This window comes from Heterocephalus glaber, unplaced genomic scaffold (assembly GCF_053883595.1).
Source record: "Heterocephalus glaber isolate CG9 unplaced genomic scaffold, H.glaber_assembly_v1.0 deba00000347, whole genome shotgun sequence".
Classification (NCBI taxonomy): domain Eukaryota; kingdom Metazoa; phylum Chordata; class Mammalia; order Rodentia; family Bathyergidae; genus Heterocephalus; species Heterocephalus glaber.
The window spans coordinates 39,408,006-39,428,990 of NW_028258143.1; the positions used below are offsets into that span (position 1 = coordinate 39,408,006).

The 20,985-nt window shown below is 32.9% G+C and overlaps 1 protein-coding gene across 46 annotated transcripts in view; it reads right to left on the reverse strand.

The window, feature by feature from the left end:
- Positions 1–720: 720 nt before the first annotated feature.
- The window catches only part of Baz2b (bromodomain adjacent to zinc finger domain 2B), a 411,121-nt gene continuing 390,856 nt past the window's right edge, over positions 721–20,985 (reverse strand). For 42 of the 46 annotated variants that reach the window (XM_087196344.1, XM_087196196.1, XM_087196318.1 and 39 more), the window contains 6 exons: positions 17,202–17,512; positions 16,681–16,816; positions 12,579–12,725; positions 6,883–7,148; positions 6,509–6,652; positions 721–2,198 (listed from right to left, as the gene is read on the reverse strand). In XM_087196344.1, the coding sequence (XP_087052470.1) occupies positions 2,045–2,198; positions 6,509–6,652; positions 6,883–7,148; positions 12,579–12,725; positions 16,681–16,816; positions 17,202–17,512 (1,158 nt within the window). In that variant the 3' untranslated portion in view covers positions 721–2,044. The remainder of the gene's footprint in view (positions 2,199–6,508; positions 6,653–6,882; positions 7,149–12,578; positions 12,726–16,680; positions 16,817–17,201; positions 17,513–20,985) is intronic. The other 4 variants (XM_021265831.2, XM_021265838.2, XM_021265815.2 and 1 more) reach the window with 1 other exon arrangement.

Sequence of the window (20,985 nt, forward strand, 5' to 3'; positions counted from 1 at the left end):
CAATCTCCAGTACTAAAACCAAACAAATAGCAGTGGAATTACCTAAGGTCTAATTCACGAGGCTGTAAGCTCATGAAGACAGGCTTGTCTTGATTCCCTGACATCTAGCAGAGGGCCAAGCAAGGATTAAAGTGTACTTCTTGAATGACTGAATTTATATTTCATCATTTATTAGGCTAATTTATGATTATTTATTATATTCATTTATATTATTGATTTTTCTGACAACTGTGTTATACGTCTAACAAGACTGTTCTCATATAAGGACAAGACCTTAAAAATGTATTCCAAGCTAGGCATGATAGCACATGCCAATAATTCTAGCACTACAGAAGGCTGAGGCAAGAGGATTGTAAGTTCAAACTAATGTGGGCAACTTAGTGATTTAGCAAGGCTCTCTGTCTCAAAAAAAAAAAAATAAAGGGCTGGAGATGTAGCTCAGTGTGAAGGACCTAGGTTTAATCCCCAGTGCTGCCAAAAAAAAAAAAAAAAAAAGAAAAGAGAAAAATCAGTATTTCAGTATTTTCACATTGTATGAAAATGAGTCCAGAGAAGTTCTCAGCTCAGGAACTTTACTTAAACCCATCAGTTACCTCCTAGCTCAGTGCTCTTGAACCACATTCACACCCTGCTCTTCCTGTAGGAATCTAAAATCAAATTTAAATTAACTGGATTTTAAAAAGAATGTGTTTTCAGGTTCATTAAGGAAAACTAAAAAGCTAATTTGTAAAAGTCTTTTATTGTATCCGTGCCACACATAGTAGTGAAAAATAACACTCCTAAAAAAGAATGCTACCTTTTCCACAACATTTTATTTTAAATAAAACTTCCAAGTACTCTTACATAGGTACAAAAAAAATTCTGATCTATTTGACTCCAACAGGCCGCCACAACACACAGTAGATAAAACACAGTGGTTACAAATGTCTTTTAAATTTATTTCTGAGGCAAGGCAAATGGGAGGGAAATGTCTCTATGAAAAAATACTGTGTGTGTAGGAAATAGTCACAATTTTATTCCACATGGATACAAATGATTATACTTTAATTTAAGTCCTGGTGGCTTAAAATTATATAACAAAATAGAAAAATGGAAAACTAATATCCCCTACACCCTGTTTCAAAGGCAGGCACTACCAAGATTAAGGAGACGCCACAGTGTTGGTAGAGGATAATTACTGTACAAGCTCTATAGCTGTAATTACCTTCAGACTAAAATAAAATGCTACAATCCTTCTAAGGCATAAACAACAATGTCTGCAAACAATATATACACATAGTACATATTTAAAACAAGACTTAATATAAACAATAATGAACAGTATATACATGTCAATTTTTTCACTGTCTTGAAATACAATTTAACTACACAAGTGATGCAGCAACATATATATATAACATATATATGTTATATATATATGTTATATATATAAATGTACTTGAAACTCTACAGTAAAGTTTATTTTTGGTGCCTTTATAGCACATCAGTGTAAACAGTTTAACTTGGCTTTGTTTTATATTTTAAAACATTCCTTGTTGTATTTTCAAGATTTAAAGCAATTTTCTAGTTCTTCCTTTTCACAGAAAACGAAGATTCTGGATGTAGTTTAATCATAAATAATTCATAAAATTAAATACATTCACTAAAAAATAAACTACAAAGTAAAAAAATGAAAAATAGATATTTATTGAGAGGGAAAGGAGAACCATTTCCCACATTAGAGCTCTGGTGTTGAATATTCAGTGCGATTTGATATATTTTAATTGCTATTGCACTATAACACCCTTTCCTTTGAAAATTCTTTGGGTGTGCTTCCCTGTTCTACCTAAATTAGCTGATAAATCACACAAACCAATAACCAAGGGTCTTGGTTGTCATAGGAGTGGAGCCTTTAAAAATGGTATCATTCTTCTGATACTTTTGATATTTATTTTAAGGAAAAAAGTCATTACATATGTGCCTTGCACGTTTATGTAAATACAGTTCACATTGCTGGTCTCATTTGTCCTTGTTTAAAAGGAAAAAAAAAAGGATCATTATAACTTCAGCTCACTTTGAAAGTATCTGTCCATTTTTTTTCAAAATACTTCCTCATACTGTGGCCAGCTCGGCCTATGTCAGAATCATCTTCATTAAATGTTTCACAGTTGTCAAAAACGAGCCTGACATCTACAGCAAAGGTTTCAAGGTTTGGGTACCTGAAAGAAAGCATACAATTAGAGATTGGTTTCATTGGTTTTGTTTTATAAATAAATGAAGAGGTAATAAAAGGTAAAATAAAAAGTAAAGCTAAAAGGAAAAAAAAATTAGGCTAACTATATGTAAACTTATATAATATATATATTCTTTTATGAATGTAACATTTAAGAAATTTTCACACTTTCTGTGTTCTGGACAATACTGGATTTAAAGACAGGTTAAATGGTTAAATGGAATAATAAATTGCTCTGATGATTAAGATTTTTTCAACTAATTAGCATTTCCTCTACATCCCATTTCCCATTTGACCTGTATCGCAATTCTGTTATAGAAGTCCCTCTATTTGACTAGTTAATTAACTCTGCTGACCAATGCTATCATTTGTATACCCTATTACCCACATACAACAGTGTTCTGTTGTAGTCAAAGTAATGTAAACACATGTTTTGCACTATAAAAATTATACTTTTCCACTAACTTTTATATATATTCCAGGATATGCCACTCTGTTAAATCTTCCCCATTTCTCTTCTCTCTTCAAATATAGTCTTTTGCTGAAGCAAAATATTAAGTGGGGAATTCCAGAAAAAGAGGGAAGGTAGGGGGAGAGAGACAGAGGGAGGAATGTAGGGAGAGGGAGGAGGGCAGGCAAGTGAGCAGCACCATTCACATAACTTTTATTACAATATATTGTTACAATTGCTCTATTTTTATTAGTTGTTAATCTCTTACTAAGTCTAATATTTAAAAGTTAAATTTTATCATAGGTGTGTATGTACAGGACAAAAACAACATATATAGGGTTTGGTACCATAGTACTATCCATGGTTTGTGGAACTTTGAAATGTATTTCCTGCAGATAAGAGGGGAAATACTGATTGTACAAGGACAAGAAAAAAAAAAAAACATGTGCTCTCCTTTTACCAGAGGTAACATTATTAGGGACTGCCTTTCAAGAAAGAAGTCCTGTGGCTTCAGTGCTTTTCTGGTGGGATAAGCCCAATTTTTTTCTCTGCAAGAACACTGAGATGAGAACAGAAGAGTAAATGAATCTGTCTAAACTAGTAAGAGAGGAGAGGTCATTTCAACCCAACTCAAGCAATTCAATACATTTTGAAAGTCTTTTTGAAATTCAAATTTTAAATTAATTCAAATTGGATACTAAAATAGCAACTAGTAGAAATATCCCACAAGATCCTGAAGCTTTGAGACCCTGTGAAAGAGGATTTCTACTTCTTTGATGAAATCTTTTGTATAGCCTTTCACTCTACCTAATATGTGTATACTGCAAGAAACAAAATTTCTCTATCACTGATAGCCTTATGAAGATTTAAGCCAGCCCTTATATTAATTCATGTTCCTGTCCTGGGAATTACTTACTTTTCATTGAGATGAAAAAATCATAAAACATAAAATTAGCCATTTTAAAGCGGATAATTCAGTAGCATTTAACAATCACACCATCACTTCTAAAGTGTAAATGAGGATCACAATGTATAATAGATAATGTGAAATAGGAAGAAAAGGTCCAAAGGGGAAGAGGGAGGGGAAGTGGGAGGGGTAGGGGAAAGGAAAGAAGTGAAGAAAAAAATATGAGGAAAGGATAAAACGGAAACAAAGTCTTTGTAAATAGGTAGGGGTGGAGGGGTTAAAGGGAGGCCAGGGGAATGGGGAAAAAATAATAACCAAGAAATATTATGTAAAGGTACAAGGTCCCAGTGATGAATGTCACATTGTTTACCTAAAATGTACTAATAAACATAATGAATTAAACAACAACAACAACAAAACCACTGTCGTCGCCACTCCAAAAGGAAACCTTACATTCATTAAGCAGTTATTCTCCATTCCTTCCTTCCCCCAGCCCTTGGCAAGCACCAATCCAGCGGTCGCTATAGATATATCTAATTTGCATATTTCATATCAATGAGACTCATTCAACATGTGTGGGGATTATTTGAAAAATATTTTAAAGTTATTTTGAGGACTATTCATCTCTTTATATTGTTCCTTAAAATAAGAAAAGGTTAATGCAGATAAGGATCCAGGAGAGAATTTTAGGTGAAATAAGTACAACACTCAGACCTGGGCCTTTCCTTTGTTGAGGGACTGGAAAGCTAATGGAACTCAGAGAGACTCATTAAAGTAGGTATTTCCTTTTCTTTGTTCTATAAACATAGTCTAGAAGCTTGAAATATTATTCATAAGTTTTGTTTCCAAGTCAGTAATCTGGGTTTAATCAAACACCTCTAAGTCAGAGAAGCCTGAATTCACTGTATTTTGCTTCCTGCACAGCTGGCATCACACAGGATTATACAGTATTTTCCTCTCTCTGACTCCTCTACTATGACCTTCTCCATTCACTAGGACTCATTCTGAAAGGGAGCTCTGATTTTGTAGCCTTTTTGGTTATTTAGTGTTAATTTCTAACCCTTTTGTTTTGGGGATTTTTGTGTTTAAATTTCTTACTCTATCTACAAATTGGAAGACTGCAGAATTTAAAGTTAAGAGGTAAACACTGAGAAAGTTTATGTGTAGGCGTGTGGTCATGTTGACTATAAATTCCAGTGTATTGCCCATTTAGATATCTGCCTTTTAAAAAAATTTATTGGAACACGTTTCCAGTACATAATGATTACATTCCTCATGGGAGGTGGTACATGTACATAACATATCTTAATTCTTTTTTCATTCCCTTCCCCTCTCCCTCCCTCTCCCCTCTCTTCATCTCTTGGTCCCCCTTCCCCTTTGCAAAAGATCTATGTCCTTATTTACTATTATCTATCTTTTATTTTGTTCTTTATTTATATTTTGGGTTTCTCACAGAAGAGAAATCATGCAATATTTAAGCTTATGAGTCTGATTTATTTCACTTAATAATATAGTCTCAAAGGGCATCCATTTTCCCAGGAATGACTAAGTTTATCCTTGTTTATGGCAGAGTAGTAAGTACGTTTTCTTTATCCATTCATCTGTTAAAGATATACATAGGCTGCTTCCAAGGTTTACCTATTATGAACTGTGCTGCTATAAAGATGGAAGGCATTTGATTTTTTTGAAAAAAAGAAAAAGAAGTAGTCCATGTCTAAACAACAGCTTCTGCTCTTAAGGTTCATATTAGATCCCAAAGTTTGGACGGTTTTCAATGTTTCCTGTATTTTGGCAGGTCTTTTCTGTAATTATTACCAAACCAAACCAAAAACAAGAAAAATCAGAAAGGATCCTTTCAAAGATAGTTATTTAAGCCTCCAGAGAAATAAATTACTGAAGTCATTTGGTCAAGCTACTAAATTATTTGATATAGGTAAGAGGAATATTGACCATTATGAGATAAATTCAAATTGAAAATAAGTCATAAAAAAGAAAATAAATCATAAATTGAAACTGAAAATAAGTCATAAAGCAAATGATAAGTCACCAAAGTCAAAATACTCAGGAAACACCCAAAAATACCTAGGAAAAGCTAAATGAAATATGGTATAGTAACAATAGCAAAACAATATAATTAAAATATATTATAGAGTTATTATTTCAATGTAAAGTTCCTTCTTTCTACATATTTTTTGGGACTCAGAAGTAATGAGCAGAGTTTGCTTTGAGCTATGTAGGTATATGGGAATAAAAGAAGCAGTGGGAGAATGAAGAGATCTTGGCCATTCTCATGTGAAATGCCTTGTGTAGGTTTGTTTTGCAAGAGAACATTCTTGTAGCTCCAAAGTGGGCTGCTGTTCTAAACACTCTCTAGTGGCCATTACTCTCTGGCAGGAGTATGAGGTAGTCTAAGAAAGATCATTAAATGTGGCCCAGAAGTCACTTTACTCTTGAGATAGGATCCTAAGCAGAACAAGGTAAATGGAACAAGTAAGTTTGCTTCCATGTGTAATAAATGAAGTTTTAGTATTTCCCAACAACTCAAAATGAAGCTTTTAATTTTTAAAATTTCCAATGACCTTCTTTTTCATTCAATAATCTAAAAATACTAGAGTCAATTTTGTTAAATCCTCATCAAGTGGTGTCAATATTCTTTATTACTTACTTTGACATGTTTCCTAGGCACTTTTCTTTACTCACTCACTCCAGTCTGGATTTGATGCTGTTCTCATGTCATACTGCTTTTTAATTTCTTCAATAATTTTAATTGACTCATCTTCCATACCTCACCATGCTAACCTAACACACATATACATCCCTCTCCAAAGTGCAGCTTTTGTCTTTGCTCTTAATTAGTACATCTTTGGTTCACTAGAAAAGTGACTAGTACATGCCAGGCATTCAATAAATATTAACTGAACCAAAATGATTTACTTACTGTCCATTACTGAGTTTCTCTCTAATTGTGGAAAAATCCATAGGTTTCTTAATAACTTTCTTATAACCAGGTACAAGTTTCAAGTTTACAGGAAGTAGAAAAGGCCATGCATCCTCATGAGTTTCCATTTCAGTCAGGATCATACTAAAGAAAAAATGTTTTAAATAAGTATCTATACTTCAGCATTTTCTATTTTTATTAAACATCAGCTTTCAGCATTGAGTAAAAACTCAATGTAAATATATTTTCAAAGATAAAGAAATATATTTACTTATACTTTGTATTTTTCTTTTTACATAAATTATCAAAAAGTAATCTTTAATATGGTAAATGAGATGTTATAAATATATAGCACATAAAAATTGAAACAATACCTGCAAAGAGTTAGGTCCTTAGAGTCATCTCTTTTAGGTTTCTTAACAGAAGTAAAACTTTCTTGTTTTGATACATTGATAGAAGTGTTTTCTTCCATTTTTCTTTTTTTGAGGTCTTTGTTTCCTCTTTTTAATGAACTACTTGTAGATGCAGAGTCTTCATCTTCAGTATCCCCTGTTAAAGTTACTTTTTTGCTTTTCTTTGACTCATTAGTCTTTTTGCTTTTGACATGAAGCTTTTTGATTTTTATAGTCTGACCACTTGCCTTTAATTAAAAAAAAGTAAATGAGTATAAGAAAATAACCTTCTACTATTTTAAATGAGGACAGTTTGACAAGACAAATAAAAAGAAATGTTAACTTTGATTTAAGTTGATAATTCTATTATTTTCACGAAAGATCTGTGAATTTCTTTTATAACATAAAGCTAAAACCTAGTAATGGCATGAAATATTTATTTTAAGAATCCTTAAAAACTTGCTGGGCATGGTGACACACACCTGTAATCCCAGCACTCAGGAGCTGAGGCAGGAGGATTGCTGTAAGTTCAAGGCCAGCCTGGCTACACAGTGAGTTCAAGGCCAGTCTGAAATACATAGCAAGACCCTGGCTCAAAAAACCAAAAAGAATTCTTCAAACTTGAAAATGTTGATCCATCTTTTTTACTAAAGAACTTAGCACCAGTATTCCTTTAGTCTAGGTCACTAAAGAGAATGAGATTAAAGAGCAAAAGAATTCTCTTTTAGAGCACAACATAGTTATCAAAGGTGACTATTAATAAGTTTATTAATAAGAAAGGAATATATAATAAAAAGCTAGACCAAAACATGAAGAAGAGCTCATTGAGTATCAAATAGAAAAAGTGCTTTTAAAGTGATCAAATTTTTAGAATTAATCTTTTTTTTTTCCTGGATAAAGAAAGAAAGGTATCTGCCATAAGAATAGCATGCTGCAAACTTATTTTACAGCAATGGTGAAAGACAGGAAAAACAACTCTGTTTTTGAGGAAAACACTGTGGAAACAAATGGAATAAAAACAGTATACTTGGAATCAAAGGATATAAATTTCAGCTATGACTCTGTTACTAACTAGCTACGTAATTTTGAGCAAAAAATGTCTAGAGGTACTTTTTCCTTATTTGTAAATTAAGATGAGCCATGTACTTGCTGAGGTTGTTCTAGTGCTAGAATTATATGATTAAAAATAATCTTAATGTGGCCTTATGCAATCTACCACAAACTGAAAGCAGCACAATGAGGATCCTCCACCTTGACATTAAAAATAGGGAAATAAGTATTTTTGAGAGTTAAATGTTGTAACAAATATAACATTATAAAAGAGATATAAAGTCAGTAGCAATGTATGGTTTTTATTTTGATTTCCCAATATGATACATCCCATAATCTTTGAGAAAACTACTACTCCTTTACTCTGGTCCAACACATTTTTTTCCATACCATATCAAAGAACTGCTACTTATATTTGACTACTTAGTTAATTTTATTAACTTTTCTCCACTTAGTTTACTAATTATAAGTCACTAAAATCTTATTGTTTTGAGTTTTCATATTATACTGACCTTTTACCACCCTGAAACCATTTAAAAAGAGAATGCTTAATATGTTGAAGAAATATTTCACTTGATGATTAAATTAAGTTAGATGGAATAGTTATGTTATTTAACAAGAATAACATTTCATTAACAATGTGACAAAACATCTAGTTTCTACTTGAGGTAAAATATCACTTGGGATCATTTTCCAACAAATTAATAATGTAAGGAAATAAAAGATTGAAATCACTGAATAATAAGACTTGTTATGTTTCAAAAAAGACAGAATATCTCTAAATTTCTTTAATAAATGATGCTATTAGCTTCTCTCATTAGATATACAGATACTGTAAAAGCAAGCTTTTAAACATTTACTCTGTAACCTGATTACTTCGTTCTTGGACACAGACCAGTTCCTCTTTCTTTCTTGTTAAAACCCAAATTCAAAGGAGAACTTTAGTGAGTCTTAAGCAGAACATACCAGATCATGTACTCAATGGCATCATCTGTTTTTTTTTGTACCAGGGATCGAACTCAGGTCTTTGCGCTTGCGCAGCAACTGTTTGTTTTATTTTGGTTTGGGTTTCTTGAGACAGGCTCTCATTATGTAGTTCAGGCTGGCCTTGAACCTACTATGTAACCCAGGCTGGACTCGAACTTGCAGCAATCCTCCTGCCTTAGTCTCCTGAGTGCTGGGATATAGGTGTGCACCACCATGCCTGGTTTGTTATATATTTTTTAAAATTAATTTTATTTGTACACTTTTGATATACATAATGATCACATTCATCATAGGGAATGTATCTATATTTTTAGACATATATTTATATATTAGAAGTCATGAAGTAGGAGCTAAGAGGCTGTATACAGTGCAGAATGTGCTACTTGGCTCATGTAAGGCTGGTAAAAATTCTGAATTTGTTTCTAACCTGTAATATCTGGGAGGACATGCATAGAAATCCATAATCCTGATTTTTAGAAGATCTTAGAAGTTTGGACTCATATTCCTACATGACAAAAAATGGATGACTTGAGTGATGATCACATTTAAATGGGGGAATGACACTGCCACATTACCCATGGCAAACTCTTATTATTTGTATGGCTTTTGTAGGTACTGGAGTTTGATAGTTTCAGTATGTGAGTCTGTGTGTGTATATCTGAGTGTGTGTAGACACATGCACACATGATGCCCTTTGATTCTGTGATCCTGTGATCACATATCAACACATACACACAGATAGTTAAAAAATATTTAAAATTATGATATTTTAGAAATAGTAATTTGGTAACAAGATGTAAGTAACTTTTTGTAAGTAAATATTTGTAATCATGAATTAAATGGAAAGATTTTTTAAGATCTTAACTTTTACTTATACGTACATCAAAATGTTTAGAATTTTTATGGTTGGAAGAATCGTAACATCTAGTTCATTTCACTTAAAAAACAAACAAACAAATAAACAAACAAACCCAGAGGCTTAGAAAGCTGCATACATATCAAAGGACAAGGATAAAAATCATATGTCTCTAAGTTCACTCTTTAAATAAGACAGCTAGAATTCTAATTTAAGCAAACTTACCGAAAAGAAACCCTGCAAGGGCCTACCAGAAGATGCCCCTAAGACTTCACACATTTAACTGTTAGTAGTTCATAAGTATTAGAGAAACTTTCTATAACTTGGCAATTATGAAGCTAGCAGACAATTTATGTATAACCCGTAAAGATTATTATTGAACTACATTTAACTGTATATGACAAAAAGATCAAGTGATAAGAAATCAAAAAAACCTTTTAGTTAATATGATACTATGTGAGATCCTTTGTAATATGTAGTCTAAAATAAAATAGTAAAGTATAAATATAAACATTTCATATTTCACAAAACTCTAAAGTTATAAAAACTTTCACATATATGACCTAACTTGAGCCTCACAAATTTCCATAAACCTGATATGATCCCATTTTACAGATGATATTCCTGAAAATGAGAAACTACTGCAATATTTACAGATTAAGAAGGCAAGGAAAGATTAAAAAAAAAAAGGAAACTGACAAGGAATAAAAATGGAAGAAAACCAGGTGAGTATGGTATCCTAGAAGCCAAGTGAAAACCAGCATTTCAAGGAGGAGGGAAGTGTTCAAGTCTGTCACATATAACTGACAGGTCAGATGAGCTAAGCACGTATCACTAGATTATGGAATTCATTTGTGGCCATAATAAGAACAGTTCTATTTTTGTTTTTTTTCTGTACTGGGGACTGAATTCAGGACCTTGTGCTTGCGAGGCAGGTGCAGCACCACTGAGCTAAATCCCCAGTCCAATAAGAGCAAATCTGAAAAAGTGCAGAATTGGTGCAGATGTGACTAGAATGAGTTTAAGAGTGAATTGGAGGTATTTGCTAAAGTAAAATATAGAAATTAGGAAGGACCAGGGCTGAAAGCTTTCTAAGAGTTTTTCTGTAGTGAAGGAGAGGGAAAGAAAGTGGATCAAGCAAGGCCAGAAGAAGGCTGTTGTTTAGTTTTCTTAAATTGGGAGAAATGCCTTTTCAGTGGGCTGATGAGAGGAGCCTCATGGAAAAGGAGAGAGAAACTGATGATTTCAAGGAGGGAGAACTGGTGGAGTAATATTCTAAAGAGGTAATATTCTAAAAGGGGATGAGATCTGAGGTACAAGCAATGAAACTGGCTTAGTTAGGGGCACAGAAGCTCTTGGAAATGGGACAGAAGATAAGCATGTGGGCCTAGATACAGAAGGATAGTAGATGTGGTGTATGATCTTGTGATTTTTTTCTTATGGCTTCCATTTTCTCAATGGAATAAGAGTAAGGTCATTAGCTTAGAATAAGGATGGAAGGGACAGAATAGGAGACAAATCATCAGACATTATGAAAGGCTTGATTAACACCTTGATGTAAAAGGCTGGGTATTTTCTGTAACCACATTCAGATGCAAAGGCATAGGTGCTGGAGAAGACAGAGTTTGAGTAACCAGAAAGATGGTTTTACCAAGTCAGAGAGGTAAAGGACTTGATAGTAAATGCAATGATAACAATAATAATGGGATAATGAAATAAGATGGACTAGGTAGAAGGAAAGGACATGAAAGGGAGAGAAACAGAGAAAAGGTCTTATGATAAATGATAAATGAAGTCTTGTTGATATCAAAGGATTGTTGGAGTGACTACAGTGAGTTCAAGAGTGAACTGGAGGTACAATATTTGGGTAAGATCAAATAAAAAAATTGAGAGTGAATTGAAAAGAAAGGCAGTAGACAAATACAGTGGAAGTTTACACTTGAGTTTATAAAGAGGTGGTAGTTCTGGTAATGATTAGGTCAAGAGCTTAAACTTGGGAGTTTCTGAGATAGGGAATGCTTAGCAAAGAGTCTGAGTTTGAACATATGCTGATCTTTACATACTTTTTACTTCTTACCTTTTAATTCCAAAACTCATGTCTTTTTTATCATATTGTTTTTCTCTTCATTAGTATGAGAGCTCAGAGGTTTCTATTGTAAATGTGGCTAAAAAACAGCTTATTACCATATAACCTAACAATTCTATGTCTAGGTATATACCCAAGAGAACCAAAAACATACATTCATACAAATACTTGTACATCAGTGTTCTTAGCAGCATTATTTGTAATAGCCAGAAGGTGGAAATAATTGAGATGTACATCAACTGATAAATAGATAAACAAAATACAGTAAATCTCTACATAAAATGGAATGTAATTTGACTATAAAAACAAGTACTAAAATATACTAAAATATAGATGCATTTTATAAGCACTGCGCTAAGTAAAAGAAGTCAGACACTAAGGCTACATATTATATGATTAAATTTCTATGTAAAGATTAAAGTAGACAAATCCATAGAACATTGATTAGTGGTTGCAAAAAGCTGGGGTCTGAGTTGGAGTTAACTGCTAATAAGTACAAAGCATTATTTTGGGGATTATGAAAATGCTCTGGAATTAGCTAGTGGTGATGGCTGTATGACTTTGAATACGTTAAAAACCACTGAACTGTTAAAAAGGTGAATTTTAGGGAATATGAATTATGTCTCAAAAATAGTCAATGAAACAAATTACTACATTTTGATCTGGTAATTAAGAAGTTTACACCTACATAAGTCTTACCTTAGCAATGCAAGCTGGACAAAACCAGTCCCCATCTGGTATAGTTGTAATCTTGGGTCTATGACAGTAGGTATGACAGCCTTTGTCACAGCCATCACAAAGGAGAAGCAATTCTTCATTATCTCCTTTTCGGCAGATTTGGCAGTACTATAATACATGAAAAATCATTTAAAATTAAACCTTTGCTATGAATAATAGTTATTGGGATGTTAAACACACGAAAATTCCTGATTTATATTAGTAATGAACATTCCACTTGCTAACAAATATACAGTAGCCATACACATCTATGTATCTCTCGTTACACAGATATGGACCACGTGATGGGGTGAGCAGTTCTATTGGGGTAAATGCACATTTCAGGTACACTGCAAAAAACAAAGCTAGAGGTTGAATGCCTGCACACACTTCAGAAGCATGTACACATTAACATATGAAATAATTAACATGACATTAGAGCACATAAAGCAATGAATAGCTTTAATACATGGTGTTTTAAAAACGTTTCATTTTTTTCTTATCTTAACATCCTCATGATATTCTGAGAAAGAAATAAGAGTTAGAGTAGTTTTTAAGATCAAAATTAGGAAACTTGTATTAATATTATAATTATATATGACAGCCCCAGATTTTGATCAAATTATCCATCTATATTTTGTGATTGACTGAAAGATGTGTCCAAACCAGGAAACCAAAAATCAATTCAAATCAAACATGTGCCACAAGTATAGGAAATGAATCACACTAATTAATTTCCAAGGAAAGAAACAGAATAAATTAAAGAATTGAAGAGGTCATGATTTTTATACAACTAATAATAAAATCATTTCTCTATTAAAAAGTCTAATATTATAAAGAACTTTAAATTTACAGAGAGTTTTTTTTCCATTCATAGGTATACTATATAACAAGTTTCACAAAAGGAAAGAAGAAAAGTTAAATAAGGAAAAAAATTCAAGATAGCTTTAAAAATGATAAGCACACACACACATATTATATACATATATATATATATATATATATATATATATTTTTTTTTTTTTTGTACCGGGGATCGAACTCTGGACCTGCTGGTTGTGAGGCAGGCGGCGGAACCACTGAGCTAAATCTCTGGCCCAGCACTAATATTTTTTGACATTTAGCTTACAGCCCACTCACAGTAGAAAATGTCCTATAATCAGCATTTCAAAAGGTAAAAACATTTAAACTGGAATTCATTTATACTAATTTAAACTTAGGTATAAAATCTTAAGGACAATAGTTTAATTGTTCAAAATTAATTTTTAATACAATATTATATCTTAGACTGGGAAAGTCTAAAACAGATTTACTTAACTCAATATATATACCAATGATAAGAACCTTAACACACCACTAAAGTTAACAGGTATCTATCAAATGTTTACTAAATATGTAATATTAAAATTGGCATGTATATTAAGAGCAAAGCAGTAGAGTTTAACATTCTAACAATAAATATTTATTTTGTGAACTCTTCTAATACCACATCACTAAATACCTTAAGATGGTATTATTTTGACAGATTTGAGTTACTTCTTTAAAACATAAAAATATTCATTGAGAAATTTAAAAAGTTATATTTAAATTCTTAAAATATTAAAAAAATCAGATTCATAAACATAAGTATATTCTCAGTTTTCTACCATAGACAAATAAAAATACTACAGTCTGATTTTGGGGTTTTTTTTGGTACCAAGGATCGAACTCAGGACCTTGTGCTTGCCAGGCAGGCACTGTGCCACTGAGCTAAATCCCCGGCTACAGTCTGTTTTATAGCTTGCATTTATTATTTAAAAACAAATTATCTTCTGATACTTTTTAAAAAAAGGTGACAGATACTAAACTCATAACATTTTTGAAAAGGTACAGTAATAGCTCAATTTATGGGATTATTTTATAATATTCACCCAAAAAGTCAAATGCAGAGGAGTGTAAGAGATCTGTTCACGTGCTAGAGACCTGAAGGCTGAGGGCCTGGGTCCCATGGCGGTGTCTCTCATAAGTCCAGCTGAAAGCCCAGAGCCCAAGGCAGTGTCCTGCACAAATCTAGCCGAAGCCCTAGAGTCCATGGCAATGTCTCATGCAAGTCCAAATCAAGGACTGCATCAGGAAGGCCTGGTACAAATGTATTAACATTTGGTTTTAATTCCTTTGGTAGTACAGTAAAAAAAAATAGTGAATGTTGCCTATTGTTTAACATTAACAACAACATGCAGCATGTTGTGGGCAAAGAATTATCTGGAGGCAAATCGACAGCTCCTTCTTTCCTGGTAAGCTGGTCTCTGGTCAACAGGATATTTCTGAAGGTACTGAGCACTTTAATATTTTGTTTGGATTTATTATGAGGATTATGATAGGCACTCTTACCCCACTAATTAAGGTGTGCAAAGTGATCATCAATCTTTGAATATGAGACTTTGCCTTCTTTTCAAGGTAGTTTCATAACAAATAGTGTACTTAGTAATAATAATATAAATAATTTATAGTGCTGGAGATTGAAGCATGACAGGCAAGCTCTCTGCCACTAAACTACACTCCAGCCTACAAATAATATATTATTAAACATTATTTAAATGAACATTGTGAAATTGTTAAATGATGCTAAATGCATATTAATAATAGGCAAGAGGTTAAGAATTTGCAAAAATTTAACAAAGCTTTAGGTTACAGAAAATAAAGTATACAAATATAAAAAAGGATTTTGGTATAAGTTTTGGGTTACTTTGTTTACGTTTAATAACAAAACTGACTACACCATCATGACTATATTGGTGTAGATAATGGTATAAATTTCACTTAGATATAAAAGTCAGTCTTTTTTGATCACTATAGCCTAGATTTCACCAAATATACGTGTCCAAGGTGATATTAAAACTCATTTAATAATAATTTTTAGAAGAAAAAATATTTTTACCTGGTAAAAATGCTATCAGATGAACTCAACAATGCCTTAAAACTTATATTGAATTCTAATTTAGAGCAGTAAAGACTTAAATTTGAGCATATTTTAACAATTGCAAATTGAAATTCCATAAACATTTTAGGAAGAAACAAAAAAAAACAGAAAAAAAATAAATTTATTTTATAAAATGGATAAAGCCTTAGAGGTCTAAGCATAGAGGTAAAAATGAGGGAAACAATGCCAAGTTATTTAAATCGCTTTTCTTTGGTGACTATTTTAAGCAAAGGAATTCTACCTTTAGCAATTCAGGAAAACAAATCTTTAATGTTTAAATTTTAAAGTGAGTAATTCAAAAGTAAATCATAAAAGCCTACATATAACAGATACTTGTATAAATGATATATAAAATAGGCGAGAATGATATTTGTACATGATTTAAAATGAAGATTTCTGGAAATAATGAACTATACTTTTCTTTTAAATACATATCATTTTGGTTCTGGAACAAAGTAGAAGTTCAAAATGATATCAGAAAATGGACAGACATCCCGAAGTTCATTGTATGATAGTAACTGATTGGGCATGTACAAAGAAAGTGAAAACCAGTTTTAAACATTAAAAGAAAGATAAAAGATCTACTATTCATGTCAACCATATATGATCTGAATATATGTGCATAACGTAGGAGCTCTCTATTTTGTATGTACTCATTTTAGTACTTTTTAGCATTAAAAGAAATAAAACTGATAGAAAAATAGGACATTTGTGGAATCCAACAATGTAGCAGGTGATGTTAGGGAATGCTTATAAGAGTGAAAAGACAATCACTTTACAGCCTTTTGGCTAAGATCAAGTGAAGAGTGAAAGGACTTTCAAAATATTTAGATTAACAACTGTTATACCAGTAGAACATAGCAGACAACTTCAGTTAGAATTATAAGCCATACTCAAAGGAGGCAGAAGCAAGATTTAAAAAAATAAAACATGACAAATTTGGTAGGTTCCTTTAAAAAAGCTCAAGAAGGAAAGTATTAGATTATACAGTATTTAAGAATTAAATTCTCAAGTACAGCATACATTATTGTGACAATAGGTAATGCATAATTAAAAAGATCTGGAGGTTGGAGAAAACAGGACAAAGTAAATTAGTTATAGTATTTCTTAAATAAAAACACTTACAACTTTCATAATTGATTTTTCCCATGCTATTGATTTCTGTAATTGCTGAATGCACAGAGCTACCTGTGCAGCACTGCGAGCTTCTGATAATGCCCTTCTCCATACCCTGAGCCCTGGAGCAATATCCTCTTCAATTCTGCATTGAAATACAGAAAAATTAAGTAGGTCATGTCCATATTTATGGTTACTGAATGTGAAACAATCAACACACTGAAAGCCAAGCAATGACAAAAACATGTAACAGCCAATAAAGTATAAAGTTTAAGCAACTAAACTTGATGTAGTGCACAGACTGTGGCTACGTGCCTTAAAGCTTAGTCACAACCAGGTAAATGTAAGATCACTTTGCAGAATTATCAATGCACATAACAAAAAAAAAGTTTTTACAAAGCACCATGCAAATAGCATGATCCATACGGATCACAGACATACAAGAAGATACATAGATAACAGGCAATAGAAAATAGGCTCCAATTAGCAAAGAAGCACAATAATTTTTCAAGTTAATCTCAATAACCTACCCGTCACCATCACCACTAACGGATGGTGCAGGAGCAGGGACAGTAACTGTGCCCACATTATCCAGTTTGATCTGAATGGTGGTACTTAAAGGGCTCTTCAGATACCTTCTTTCAATGTTCCGCTCCAAATCAGCCAGCCTGGTTACAGCTATATCTAGGGGGTTGTCACTCTTCCGTTCTAGTGCATGCACACTGTTTTCTTCTTCGCCAGTAAGTTCTTCATCATGTTCCTTGCACAATTTAGTAAATGACTTATGTTCAAAATATACCAAGTCCTCCCTTTCTGATGCAGGCTCTGGACACATCCAACCCTATATATCAAGAGAACAATGTTATTATGGTTTCTTCTTAAAATGCTGGAAGGGTGAGTTACCTTTACTGAAAATATAGCAGCAGACCCCAGTTCAAGGATTTTTACTACAGTTGTTTTTTTAACTTTTTGTTTCCTAATGCTAGGTTACAACAAGATAAACAAATTAAAAGAAACAGTTGTAATAAAAATTGAAAAAGATGGTTCCATTGCCTGCCTCACAAGCGCAAGGTCCCGAGTTCGATCTCTGGTATCCAAAAAAAATTTAAAAAGAAAATATCAAAATTTGATATTATGAAAGGTATAATTAAAATCAGCAAAGTATTCTGGAAGATTTTAGATTAACATGTTATTTAATTTCAGGGGATTATTTAAATGAAAAAGTCTTGGTGGCCTGAATTTCGCCCTTCCTTTCTGTTTTCTTGCCTTATACTACTCTTCTTTTCAGGTTCTTATACTCAACATTTTTCTTTTGGCTGCAGAGACACTTTATAATCTACTACCTATATTTCTGTAGCCTTTTCTTGTTCTCTACCTACCTAACTACACTCATTCTGTAGATCTTACGTTAAAATTCACTTTAACATGAAAGCATTCCCTGAGGGAAATCTTTCCTTGACCTGCTTTAGAAGGTAAGTTTCCCTAACATTTGCTCTCATAGGACTGGATAATGTTTCAGAGCCTTGTCATAGTTACAATTTTAGTATGGCCATTTGATGAAGATCTTTCTACTTCTGAATTCTATGAGGGCAGGGGACATGTCTGCTTTTATTCATTTGCCTCAAGCAAAGTGAAGGCAAATAATGGGCACTCAATACATGTATCTTTTTTTTTTTTTTTTTTTGTACCGGGGATTGAACTTGGGACCTTGCACTTGTGAGGCAGGTGGTGGAACCACTGAGCTAAATCCCCAGCCCTATTTTGAACTGTTACCATCATTCTCATTTTTTTTTTTTTTTTGGTACTGGGGATTGAACTCGGGACCTTGAGCTTGCAAGGCAGTTGGTGGAACCACTGAGCTAAATCCCTGGCCCCCATACATCTTGACTGAATAAATGAATGATCTTAGCTTGCTTGATCCTCTGGCTCAAAATCCTTCAAAGATTCCCCACTGTTTAACAAAGTCTCAAATTTCAGTAGGGCATCCAAGTATCTCAATCTACCTTTCTTCTCATGTTCCTATTCACACATTCTACACTGTAGTCAAATTACATGGCTTGCTACTACTCTGCAAATATAAGCTTCCCGATCCTGATACTGGCTCATGCTGTTCCAACTTCCTATTATGACATTCCCTTGGTGTCTGTCAAAATTTTACTCATCCTCTTATGTTCATCTCAAATTCTACATGAAGTCTTTCCTAATCTCTTTTCTATCTCCATCATAAGCTTTCATTTTTAAATACATGTATTACTCTGTACTTCTCTATGATTTTTTAGTTACTAGAATATATATCTATCTACATCTATATCTGTTCTGTATCTATATCTAATCTTACTTTCCTATGATACAGTAAGCTTTCTGAATGTAGGAACTACATTTTATCCAATTTTGTGGTGTCCACTCTCTGATATGGAACAGGTAGTTTGCAATGCATATGAAATAAAAAACAGAATTACCTTTTAAACATTAAAATCCTTTAGAAATAATTATTTTATCCTGTATATTAGGATCAAGTCCCCCATTTTCCCTCATAGAATGTCTACATTTAGAAAGGAAGGATGGTGTTGGGGATGTGGGTCAGTGGTACAGTGCTTGCCTAGAATGCACAAGACAGTAATGATGAACCTTTGAGAGGTTTCAATGATACAAACAGCCCACTGTGGCACGTGTGCCATAGATTTGCCACCACTGGCTTAAGGACTTGGGCAGGATGGAATTATGCACAGTACATTTAAGTACATAGGTACAGTCATGTCAAATAAAGCTCCTTCCATATTCTGAAAGGGCTTTGAAATTGCTGAATAAAGGGAACCCTGGGAACATAGTGTGTCTTGATTTCTGCAAGGCAACCGATAAGACAAGACAAAACAAAACAAACAACAAAAGGCAAGATTGCCACTAGAGAAACCTAGATGGTTGAAAACTATCAAAAATAGCAATTAACAGAGCTTGTCACTTCAGAAAATGTCCTTAGTGGCCAGGCCTAAAGCTCTACATTTGACTTGTTTTGTTAATGTTTATTACTCAGTTATCGTTATAAATCACAGGTGACTTAAAACTAGGAAGTTTAATATTCTGCATGACAGGACTAAGATAAAAATGGTTTCATAAGCTGAAAAGTAAGCCAAATGAGATTAAGAAAAATATAACAATGATGAATTTTAGCTTTGAAGTTTAAGCAACTAACCATAGAAATACCTCGTGATAATGAAAAGAACTGTAAAAAGAGGCTCAGGGATTTCTGTTACAGAGTATATGCAGTAAATCAACAGTATGACATAGATGTTAAAGTGGTGGTACAAATCCAACAGAAGTATAATGCTAGATGAAGGAAAATAAAAGTCTCATGAATACAAACATATCTATGTAGAGTTATGGGTACAACACTTTAAGAAGGACATTGATACTAGTGCTTATTAAGAAGAAAATCATGAACCTGTAAATTATTTCTGGGGTCTAATAATTGAAGGAGTAACTTATAAAAGAGAAAACTTATGCAAGCATCCTGGGAGGCTGAGGCAAGAGGATTGAGAGTTTAAGACCAGCTTGGGCAATTTAGTGATTCAGCAAGACTTTGTCTCAAAATAAAAAATGTAAAAAAGAAAGAAAACTGAAAAGGAGACATAAAAGTTATCTTTAGAGGAGCTATAAATAATTAGACATTCTATATATTCTTAACACAGTATTAGGAACTCAGATTTTCCAATAATATAAAAATGAACTTAAAGAAATATAAGCAAATATTAAAAAAAGAAATGAATGTACCTACGAAAACCAAGGCCAACTGCTTAATATGCCTTTACAATGGCTACACCCTCAGGCCAAACATACAGCTCTATTTTATTTTTAAGAAAAAAACTGATTCTCTGCAGATGTGTAAATGTTCTGTGATTATTTCCATCATTTTCCATCACTTGTGTTGTTAGACTCTTCAAGCCTAATATAATTACCATTCAATTCTTAGAATAATACAGAATAAATCAGTAATATTAACAGGATGTTAAAACATCACACTTAAATTAATGGTAAATTCCACTTATCTTAGCAACTGAGAACAGAACAAAGAACATTTAAGAAGCCAGCTATGTGATAAGGTCAGTGCACCAAAATCTGAGTAGGTCACTAGGAAAACATTTCAGGCTGATACTCTTGACTATATACATAATTTAGAAAACTTCTGATGATTTGCTTTCCCAAGTAATGATCAATTAGAATTGGCAAATTAGATGGAAAAAATTGGAAGAAAATAGAAAACATCTAAACCACCAAGAAGTAACAACTGACCCTGAGAGGACAAAACACAGACTATAG